The 12,193-nt window shown below is 43.2% G+C and overlaps 1 protein-coding gene across 1 annotated transcript in view; it reads left to right on the plus strand.

Moving 5' to 3' along the window:
* Window positions 1-12,193, plus strand: part of znf598 (zinc finger protein 598) — a 37,515-nt gene that overhangs the window by 489 nt on the left and 24,833 nt on the right. The window contains exons 2-5 of the mRNA XM_083779788.1: window positions 1,376-1,488; window positions 3,229-3,358; window positions 9,982-10,193; window positions 11,641-11,864. Coding sequence (XP_083635914.1) covers window positions 1,376-1,488; window positions 3,229-3,358; window positions 9,982-10,193; window positions 11,641-11,864 — 679 coding nt within the window. The remainder of the gene's footprint in view (window positions 1-1,375; window positions 1,489-3,228; window positions 3,359-9,981; window positions 10,194-11,640; window positions 11,865-12,193) is intronic.

The raw sequence follows: 12,193 nt of genomic DNA on the forward strand, positions 1-12,193 counted from the left end.
TTAGCCACTGTAGCAGCCACAGAGCCGGTGTTAGCGCAGGGTAGATAAACATGCAGAGCCACGCTAGCATGTTGTCACTTTGATTCACTGGTAACTATACCATTGTCAGCATTCAGTGACAAGGCATAGATTTGGTCTAAATGTTAAGGTTTTATTCCTGAAGGCACCGAGCATTGCTAAAGTAACCATGCTATCGGTTGTTTACTATAGGGTTATTATGTAACCTGTAATAAGGCTGTGTATTGGCAGCGTGTTCCATCTCTACAGTGTGTGAACTAGCTTGTTCCATAGAGCGGAACCACCCTGTAATAAATGAGTCAAATGACCGTGCTGTCTTTTGGCCACACCGGGTCACTCAAGGAACATCATGCTGGATTGTCTGTCAAGACTGCTGTCATCATATTAGATTAAGCTTGATTGAGAATTTGTAAGGTATCATCATTCGATTTAATACTTGACTGTATACTTAAAATATCCTTAACCATGTGATATTTGACTGAAGATATACTGTCATGGTTCTGTATATTTATTATTTATAAAACCACAACAGCATTCATAACATCCACAAGATCACCACACTTAAAGTGTCTAGAGTTGTGTCAATAGGATGTGTGAAGCGGTTGTACAGTGCTGTTCAGTGTTGACACAGAGAAATAAGCCAACTCACCTCCAAAAACAAGCCAAATCTTTTTTCTAAATATATCTTTTATCCCACGATTTTTGTAACCCATTTTTCACCCCTGTGTCAATCATCTACTGTGATCCTGGGCTCTACACACCCAACCTAGTCCCCATATATGGGGGACAAGGGGAGAGCAACGGACTTGAACTCATGCTTCCTTCATGCCTGAGTGTCCAAGTTGCTCCTTTACACCTGACAGGGGGGAGTTTCCCTGTTTGGACGTAGCGCGTGGAAGGAACACGTTATTCCAACAAGTTCCTTTCCCCTCCATCAGGCGCCCCGGCTGGCCAGGGGGAGGCAGTTTAGTGACCAGGATTACTGCATGTTTTTTGTCTACCCTAAGCCAAATCTTGATAGAAATAAGCCAAATCACACCCGTGTGAAGTGAGGGGCGCTAATATCTTAAAGTTTAACTCGTATTGATTAGGTGATGCGATCTGATGTAAAACAAACGGTGCAAACACAAACATTAAACGCCATTAACAATAAAGAGACAATATGACGTAAATGACACCCCCCCCCCCCCCCTGGTCTCCAGAACCTATGGGAAATTGTAGTATAATGAAATGTTGTCTTGTTAGATTTTCTAAATGAGTAAAAAAAAAACACAACCCACGAAAGGAAAAAAAGAAATATGGCTTTATAATCCTAAAGTTGCAGCCCTGGTAGTGATTTTTTTGCTGTTGTTTCCAGGTGGTGTTTGTGAATCAACTGAATGCCTTCTCTTCGCTGCCTTACCAGCAGTTCCAGTGTGAGAAGACGCATGACATCTACTTTGGTGACGCCAACATCTATGCCAAGTTCAGGTAATGCTCAGGACCATGTCATTAACCCATTCTGACCTGAGATCAGATTCATAACGAGGTTTCCACCGGACACACACTGGTCTGATGAACCCATTCTGACCTGAGATCAGATTCTAGAAATGTCAGTCGCTCTTCGATTTTTCAAAAATAGCAGACCTACAAGCTCGTATCGCGCCACTCGGTGGCGCGATATGAGCTTGTAGATCTGCTATTTTTCAATAGCTAAAGCATAACATGATGCTGACACCAAAATGGGTGCCCGGTCAGAATGGGTTAATAATAATAATGACCATGTCATTAATAATAATAATAATAATGATAATAATGACCATGTCATTGTCATTGTACACCCCCACACACACACACACACACACACACACACACACACACACACAGATAAACATATCCAGCTAAAATAGAATCCTCCCCACGGCTTTCTTCTTGGAATAAAAGTGTTGACTGTTCTGTGTTTGTGTTACTGTGTTTGCACGTGCACAATACATTTGCATCCACAAGATATTAAAGGAGAATTCCATGCTAGAATGCTTTCTTATCTTTCTTACCTTTCTTTGTAGTTGTTACGTCCCCACCGAAGAGGTCCAGGTGTTTTTTTGTGCAAAAACTCCTTATTGGCTATTTCCCCTACCATAAGCCCTCAATGAATTGCATTGCATTGAATGGGAATTGAATGGGGCTATGGGGTGGGTGTTATGCTAGTTCGCTTATTTCCATTGAAAGAAGTAGTAAAGTGTGCCGCTTGGGATATTATTTACATTATGAAGAGAGGATATATACAAAGAAATTATAATTTTGAGCAATGGAAATAAGCGAATTAGCACAACACCATAGCCCCATTCAATTCCCATTCAATTCAATGCAATTCATTTAGGGCTTATGGTAGGGGAAATAGCCAATAAGGAGCTTTTGCACAAAATAACACCTGGACCTCTTTGGTGGGGACGTAACAACTACAAAGAAAGGTAAGAAAGCCTTTTAGTATGGAATTCTCCTTTAACGCAAATGGCACTACATGGGAGGATATCTTTTATTGCTTAAGTTCCACAATTTACTAGTGCAATAAGTGCATGTGTGTGCAGATGTCAGATCAGTGTATCTTTCCTGTATCTCTCTACTGCGCTATTTAGAAACGCAGAGATGCCACATCTCGTATGCATGGTTTCCAACGGTGCTTTATAACAAGGACAGCCTTGGCTGAGAAATGCATGTCAAATTTATTTTATTCCTGAATTCAATTTGGACCTGTCAGCCTGAGTTTCAAATTTGTAGCAGCCAAAAGGTAATCTGGAGGGCTGCAGTAATAAGAGACATTATACAGAAATAATTATAAAAGAAAAAGCCGGGTCTTATTAGGAGTATGTGGACATTTAACCCATTTTGGGGCGGGAACCCCTTTTGGTGTTAGCACTATGTTATGCTTTAGCTATTGAAAAATAGCAGATCTACAAGCTCATAGCGCGCCACCGAGTGGCGCTCTATGAGCTTGTAGGTCTGCTATTTTTGAAAAAAATCGAAGAACGACTGACAGAAACATAGCTTTTTTCAGAAAACTGTCAGGATGTATAGAAGACACTTTTAGAATCTGATCTCAGGTCAAAATGGATGAAGTTGTTGTGGTCTGTGCCTCTACGTCTGCATGAGGCTGCTGTTATTATTATAATAATAATAATAATACGTCTGCAGGAGGCTGCTGTTATAATAATAATAATAATACGTCTGCAGGAGGCTGCTGTTACCAGAGTGCCCCCACTGTCCAGAGACCAAGGTGTTCTCCAAGTTTGAGGAGCTTGAACAGCACATGAGGAAGCAGCATGAGCTCTTCTGCTGCAAGCTCTGCACCAAACACCTCAAGGTAAGGCCCCTCGGAACCCGGCAGAGTCCACTTGGGCCCCTTTTTTTTTTTTTTAAAGATATCTTTTTGCGGCTTACGCCTTTTATTGGTTTTTTTGAAGGGACAGACTGTAGGCTGACAGGAAACGGGAGAGAGATGGGGGGGGGGAAGACATGCAGTAAAGGCCGTGTCGGGCTCGGGAGGAGTCGAACCCGCGGCACACTGCGACTGGATTACCAGTCGGGTGCCCAGACGGTTACGCCACCGCCTGGGCCTCGGGGCCCCTTTTCCACCGGTTGGTTCCCAATGGAAACCGGTTCAGTTCTTTTCCACCGGTTGGTTCCCAATGGAAACCGGTTCAGTTCTTTTCCACCGGTTGGTTCCCAATGGAAACCGGTTCAGTTCTTTTTGGTTTTTAATCCATGAGCCAGAGCTCCAAACGTTAATTATGAATTGAGTGGACAAAACCAGACCTATATTAGAATGTTATCACCATTAAACTTCCCCAATTGAGTACTTGCACAAAGGCAATGATTACAATTATTCAATTATTATTATTACAATTATTCAATATGCAAATTAGGCATTATGTAGGAAAATATGCAAAATAATCGAAAATATGAAAAAGCTACTACTGTGGAAGGGTTATCATGTATTAATTTACTTGTATTGATCCTATAAACAATTTAAGATAGGTTTAGTTTTTCCCACCAATTTTGGAGCTCAGGCTCAACCAACCGGTGGAAAAGGGGTCTCGGTGTACTGCAGTTGTTGTTTTACGACTAACACTATGACGACAAATGTTCGTTGACTAGCTTTTTTTCCACTGACTAAAACTAAATAAAAACTAAGCCATGATGACTAAATGGCTAAATATACTGTCGATTTTGTCAACAAATGAAAACTAGACTAAAATGCTAGGAGGGTACTAGTGGACAAGAGATCCAGTATAAGTCATTTTACACTTTTTATTTGCATGCTGAAAATAGCCGACCTACAAGCTCAGCTGTGAGGTTGTAGATCGACTATTTTCAGCCAGTGTAAAAACAGACATGACGACATCAAGGCCCACCCAAAACACATTTTAGTCGCCTAAATCACCTGTAGATTTAGTCGACTAAAATCATATGATATTTAGTCGACTAAAACTAGACTAACGATAAAACATTCCGGGTGACTAAAATGTGACTAAAACTAAATGAAAGCCATTCAAGAGACTACGACTAAAACTAAAATAGAAATGTGCTGCCAAAGGTCCAGAGGTCCTAATATCAGAGCACTGGTCTTGGTAAACTGTGTAGTTTGGGCCTTTCATCAAATCAAATGAACAAGTTTACCTTATTTGAGCTGCGACTAGTTGTTTAGATCCCATATTCTGAGAGGAAAGTGAGGACTATAGTCTCTAGCTTGTTTCAATAACTGGAACTCAACTGTGGGCTCTATTTCTGCTCATGCTATCATGCCATCTACATCGACATGTGAAGCTTGTAGATTGGCTATTTTAACTATCCAAAAGTGTTTTTCAAAATCACGGTTAAAATAAAAAAGTAGTTTAGGTATAACGGGTTTAGCATGGACGGAAATATAGCCCGGAGACTCTTGGCCACCAGACTTGGGCAATGTAATGGTATTTCAATGTAATGGTATTTAATGTAATGGTATTTAATGTAATTCTATTTCAATGTAATGCTATTTCAATGTAATGCTATTTCAATGTAATGGTATTTGGGTATAGAGCGGTCGCAGTCCCTCCCCCTTTCAGAACAACGAGTGGCCCAGGAAATGAATCGCAATGCATTTGTCCCATAGGCATTTCGTGCTTTATTTATTTATAGATTAGATTATTTTTATAGACCTTTTAAGCGTCGTACGAAGCCAACTCTTGTCGTGACAAATCATGACAACACACACAATATTTCGGACCAAACAAATAATTAGAAAGTAGAAAAAAACGGCAGGTTACAACCCTTTTTTTGTTGTTTTTCTTCTTTGTAATTATTTGTTTGGTCCGAAATATTGTGTGTGTTGTCATGATTTGTCACGACAAGAGTTGGCTTCGTACGACGCTTAAAAGGTCTTTAAATAAATAAAGCACGAAATGCCTATGGGACAAATGCATTGCGATTAATTTCCTGGGCCACTCGTTGTTCTGAAAGGGGGAGGGACTGCGACGCTCTATACCAGGTGTTGTAAACTCTTAAGTACTGGACCCTCGTCTGGTTTGACAGACTGGTAGTGTGTGCAGGCTGGGTGGTGTGTGGTTCTGACAGACAGGTAGTGTGTGCAGGCTGGGTGGTGTGTGGTTCTGACAGACAGGTAGTGTGTGCAGGCTGGGTGGTGTGTGGTTCTGACAGACAGGTAGTGTGTGCAGGCTGGGTGGTGTGTGGTTCTGACAGACAGGTAGTGTGTGCAGGCTGGGTGGTGTGTGGTTCTGACAGACAGGTAGTGTGTGCAGGCTGGGTGGTGTGTGTTTCTGACAGACTGGTAGTGTGTGGTTCTGGGTGGTGTCTGGTTCTGACAGACAGGTGGTGTGTGGTTCTGGGTGGTGTGTGATAATCCGGTTGAAGTATACCTTTGGTACGGCGACGGCGGCGGCGGGCCCTGGAGAACAATAACGCGACACGAGACAGAATCACGCTAAAGGTTCACAAAGTTTATTACACAAACAGGAACATTATATAGTGTTGGATCATAATGACGTGACCACAAGACATCAGACATAATAACGTGCCTACTGCAGCAAGGCTGACCTTGCTGTCACCGGGATGTCTCTCGTAGCCTAACTATAAAGTATGCCACAGTTCAGGCAGTACACGATACATATCAAGTACACTGTGTCTCACGTACTGTACAAGTACACAGCCATGGGCGATCAGATTGTAACACCAGGGTATTTAGAAATCTCGAAGATATGATCCTACCGTCACTCCTATTAGTCTGACATGATGTACTGTATTGTTGTTGTAGTGCAGAGAATGCACAGTTTCAGCTGAGAAAGATGCCTACTGTAGGTAGAGGGTGTCACGGCAGGGGATAGTACAGTACAGTACAGTACAGCAGAGGGTGTCACGGCAGGGGATAGTACAGTACAGTACAATACAGCAGAGGGTGTCACGGCAGGGGATAAATGCTTCTGCCACTGTATTTTGAGCTTAAGCCTGATTTACGATGTGCGACAGTTTCGCTTGCCCAAAAATACGGATTTCAGTCCTGAGGATTTCATAGGGGTCATTTAATGAGATCAGTGCAGATTTGCAAAAAATAAATTTCAGTCAAAGGAAAGGAAAGGTACTATGTTTACCCAGGGTAACTGGACTAAGGAAAGGAAAGGTACTATGTTTACCCAGGATAACTGGACTAAGGAAAGGAAAGGTACTACGTATGTTTACCCAGGGTAACTGGACTAAGGAAAGGAAAGGAAAGGTACTATGTTTACCCAGGGTAACTGGACTAAGGAAAGGAAAGGTACTATGTTTACCCAGGGTAACTGGACTAAGGAAAGGAAAGGTACTATGTTTACCCAGGGTAACTGGACTAAGGAAAGGAAAGGAAAGGTACTATGTTTACCCAGGGTAACTGGACTAAGGAAAGGAAAGGTACTATGTTTACCCAGGGTAACTGGACTAAGGAAAGGAAAGGTACTATGTTTACCCAGGGTAACTGGACTAAGGAAAGGAAAGGTACTATGTTTACCCAGGGTAACTGGACTAAGGAAAGGAAAGGTACTATGTTTACCCAGGGTAACTGGACTAAGCTCAAGAACTTGTTTACAGCCAGGCCCTGCTCATAGAACATTTCATGGTAGGGGTTCAATGCCTTGCTCAAGGGCACTTCAGCTGTGGTAATTTTAACATGCCGGTCCGTGGAAATGAACTAGCGACCTTCCGATATCAAGACCGCTCCGCAAACCGTTCGGCCACCGCTGCCTTGGGATTTTCTTTTGCTTTAAGCCCTGAGAACAGCCATTTTAGGCTAATTCATTAGAGACTTACAACACTGTCCTACAGCAGTGTGAGTATTAATTCATTAGGCCTAAAAAAAAAAAACTTTGGTTTCCGATTGGCTGTCATTTTTGGGCTGAGTAGGTAGGGAATTTATTTTATTTTTTATTTTATTTTTTCGTGGGAAGGATGGGTAGCAAGGAATTTATTTTATTTTATTTATTTATTTATTCGTGGGAAGGATGGGTAGCAAGGAATTTATTTTATTTTATTTATTTATTTTTTCGTGGGAAGGATGGGTAGCAAGGATTTAAAAAAAAAATCCTACGGCAATGATGGATAGGCTTCTACATATTTCATATTTTGGCTATGTGAAATAACTGTGGCAGTTTTAATGGTTAATACAACTTTACATTGTTTTCATTACACAGTGACATACCTGGAGTAGAGGCAGCAGGTTTAGAAAATAGGGTTGCTGATATTTTCTGCTGCCCTGCGGTTGGCTTTGGCAATTTTTTTGGTGGCATTTTAATGTGCGGTGGCAGTGGCACCACAACACACACGCAACAGAAACACAACAATATCGGCGTGTGTTATTCAATGTGTGTTTGTGTTTCCCATTGAACTGGGTCTGCATGTCACGTTAAAACATGTTCCCCTAAATATTTCTGTCGGAGGCAGCGCGGTTTAGTTGAGAGAGTTGCGACATCTCCGTTCACTGCTTATTCGTGGGGCTGCATGCGTCATTGATCAGTCCATTGTCGTCACTCTCTGTCTTTAAACAGCTCTAGTCTAGAGGCTGCGCTGCGCTCCGCGGTCAGAGCTGAGCAACATGGCGGCGCACAGAGCGCTGTGTTGACAGTGTTTTTACAAACGATAGTGGTTCCTACGTGGATTTAATTTTTTATAACGTAGGATGAGGTTGCTTGTCCCGATGGTCTCATCAAAGATAATTTTAATGATCAAAGACCTTTTTGGTCTTGACTCGGTCGTATTCTGAGCTTTTTTTTTTTTTTTTTTTTCCCACCAAATGCCAATAAAATAATATGGGTCGCGCATATTTAATAGTCGGTCGGCAACCGGAAACCAAAGTTGTTTTTTTTAGGCCTTAGAGACTTACAACACTGTCCTACAGCAGTGTGAGTATTAATTAATTAGAGACTTGCGACACTGTCCTACAACAGTGAGTATTAATGAATTAGTTCCAATGATACAGTACAGTACAGTACAGGCCCACTGTATGCTCACTGACACCACTTTCGAAAGACTTCCTGGAAGAATGGTCTGAGGATGCAATTGTGTTGGTTATCACCCACTCATTTCCATGATGGAGCAGGTAAGGATTTTGACCAATCAAGGCCTCCCATCACAGCATATGGCCAATGGATGAGCGAGTGCCCGTTGTTGTCGACGCAGACCTTATTAAAAGCAAGCGTGTAGAAGTGTGTCTTGAGCTGAGCTTTAAAAATGTCTACAGAGGCTACCTGACGAAGGTACAGTGGGAGCTTATTCAACGCCGTCGGCCCGTAGAAGCAAAAAGTGGCAGGCAATTCTTCAAAACACTATCGCTAGAGATTGATAGGAATGGCAGTGGATGAGGTGTATAATGCCCTTCAATGGTGAGTTAAGTGTAGCAAACAATTGTTTCCTTATTTACTTCCAAACACACAGGTTTACGTGTCGGTCACACTGAAGGGAGTTCTACTGCACTCCAGGCTCGCATGAAAGCTACTGGCCTGGGCCATGGCTCAGCGGTCCATCCTGGGCCGTGGCTCAGAGGTCCATCCTGGGCCGTGGCTCAGCGGTCCATCCTGGGCCGTGGCTCAGAGGTCCATCCTGGGCCGTGGCTCAGAGGTCCATCCTGGGCCGTGGCTCAGCGGTCCATCCTGGGCCGTGGCTCAGAGGTCCATCCTGGGCCGTGGCTCAGCGGTCCATCCTGGGCCGTGGCTCAGCGGTCCAGGCACCTTGGCTGGTAATCCAGTCTGGCAGTGTGCCGCGGGTTCGACTCCCGATCCCGACGGCCTTTACTGCATGTCTTCCCCCCCCATTTTCCTGTCAGCCTACTGTCTGTCCCTTCATAAAAAATATAAAATAAAGGCGAAAGCCACAAAAAAACATTAAAAAAACAAAAAAGCTGCTGCCACCCTCGCCTCTTTTAAAACGACACTCAAAACCCACCTTTTCAGACTCTCATTCCCTACCTAATCCATATCCCCCATTTATACCCTGTATATATTTTTTTTAACTTAATTTTTTTTTTTTTTTCTTAGTTTTTAACCTTACTAGCCCTTACCCGTTGTGAGATATTTGTGGCCGTGGGGGGTACTGCGCCCGGTGCGTTTTTAATTCAGTAATAAATTCATTAATAATCATTAATGTGTCAAATTAAAAAAAGGACACTACGGCTCTGACACACAGACAGACAGACATTGTTAAAATTTATAGCATGATGATGATGATAACTAGTTCATGCACGGTGGAGAATGATGTATCCATGAGTAACTGTCTATTTGTGTATATGTATTATATATGTACGATTTTGTGAGTGTCTTGTAAGCCCGTGTGGGCTGGGCATCTTATGATGTAGGACACTTTAATAAAAACTCTTATCTATCTCTATCTATCTATCATGCAAATAAAAACAAAAAAAGTCTTGACAGCCCTAGTCTTACCATGGCCCCTTCCCTTCCTCCTCCCCCCCAGATCTTCGTGCACGAACGCAAGTGGTACAACCGGAAGGACCTGGCGCGCCACCGCACGCACGGCGACCCCGACGACACCAGTCACCGCGGACACCCGCTCTGCAAGTTCTGCGACGACCGCTACCTGGACAACGACGAGCTGCTGAAGCATCTCCGGAGGGACCACTACTTCTGTCACTTCTGTGACGCTGACGGCGCGCAGGAGTACTACTGGTAGGGCTGCACGATTCATCGAATTTGAATCGAAATCGCGATTTTTTTTTTGGATTTGGACGATTACAAAAAAAAGAAAATCGAAAATCGTTTTTCCCTTTAACTAGGGTATTTACGGTAAATCTCTCTCGCACTCGCCTGCAGGCTGCCGGGCTACCGTAGTTACTTCCTCCTCCCTCTGCCGCGCAGAGAGAAAACCCTCAAACCAGCGTTAGCATGTCTGCCACGTTAGCATGTCTCAGATGTGGAGCATACAGTCTTGGAACTACTCCGCGGTGTAAAAGTTGTAAAAAGTGGATGCACACGCTTGCGCTTTGCACACGCCGCTGTGCTTGTGTTTGTTTCCAGGGTGCTGGAGCAGGTTGGGACGCTCGTGTTGCAGTCTCTCACAGGCACAGATCGACTTTTTACGGGGACAGGTTTTAGTTGGGTCGGTCCCTGTGGGAGACGGCAGCATGTATTGTTCCAGTGCCCGGAGAATGGACAGGCACAGCGGCGAGTAGCTCTGGTTCATAGCCGACCGGACCTCCTGTCCCTTATTATCATAAAGTCGGGTAGTGTACACTGTTTATTTTGCATCGAGGAGCCATGTGTCTGACTCTGTGTACGTCGCCTGGGCTAAAAACACAAGGGAAGCCTGTCTTGTGTTTTTCGCCGTACGACCTGTTGCATCAGCATGCTAAAAAATAGCTGATCTGCAAGCTCACAATGTCGCCTCGGAAACACGTGAGCTAGTGGATCGTCTATTTTCAGCACGTGTAAAATGGAGGATGAGACGTTCAGAAACCTTGGCCTTCAAAGTACACAAGCTGGCTGTCACAAGTTGAAAAGCCCATATGACGAGACATAATCAAAATGTAAAACGATTAATTTAGACCTACAGATATAGGGAATACAAGCTAATCGAAACTGCAGGCTTTCTAGTCCTGAAAAGTTGCAATGTGAAAATGGAAGCCATCGTTGGAAAATCTAAACATTTTTGCAAAATAAATCTTGTTTAAAAAAAGAATCTGCCTAATGATGATGTCACTGGAAGACTGTTTCTAAACTGCCCACAGCCCTCCTATATGAGACACAGACTGAGTAGAAAAAAATCGTGCCATTTTATCATGATTATTAGTGAGGACCTATTATGATGATAGGTTGAAAAGTGGTGAAGTGGTCCTTTAAAAGGATCCCTGGCCAGACAAATATGCCTTAAAACACTATACTTGCCCTCTATATCTAAAAAACAAAAAACACCTTAAATATGTTTTATTTCTTTCATAAATAGAGAATCTTTCACTCAATAGGAACTGCTCCTGACCAAGTTGAGGATGTCATTATGACATGTCCATGTGTGGTCCAGCCCCAGGGAATGTATGGAATGCACATGCTAATAAAAAAGTATTTAAATATTGCTTTGATGTTCATATTATTCTTTTGTGTGTGTGTGTGATTTTAATAGTGACTACCAGTACCTGAGTGAGCATTTCCGAGAGAGACACTACCTCTGTGAGGAGGGCCGCTGTGCCACCGAACAGTTCACGCACGCCTTCCGCACGGAGATAGACTACAAGGCCCACAAGGCTCAGGTGCACAGCAAGAACCGGGCCGAGGCCCGACAGAACCGACACATTGACCTGCAGTTCACCTACGCTCCCAGGCAGCAGCAGCTGAGGAGGAACGAAGGTAACCATCAAAGAGCCCAACAGATGAAGACCATATACGACTATTGACTGTGCATGGATTAACCCCTGTTGGTGTTAGCATTACGTTATGATTTAGCTATTTAAAAAATAGCAGATCTACAAGCTCATAGCGCGCTACGAGCTTGTAGGTCTGCTATTTTTGAAAAATCGAAGAACCACTGACATAGAAACATAGCTTTTTCAGAAAACTGTCAGGATGTAGAAGACATTTTTAGAATCTGATCTCAGGGCAGAATGGGTTCAAGTTCTCAAGTTCCACAACTGATTTCAGTCATTTGGATTCCATAGAAGCCAGCTAGCGTGTCTTCT

Source organism: Protomyctophum parallelum, assembly GCF_964188405.1.
Source record: "Protomyctophum parallelum genome assembly, chromosome: 13".
In the NCBI taxonomy this organism is placed as follows: domain Eukaryota; kingdom Metazoa; phylum Chordata; class Actinopteri; order Myctophiformes; family Myctophidae; genus Protomyctophum; species Protomyctophum parallelum.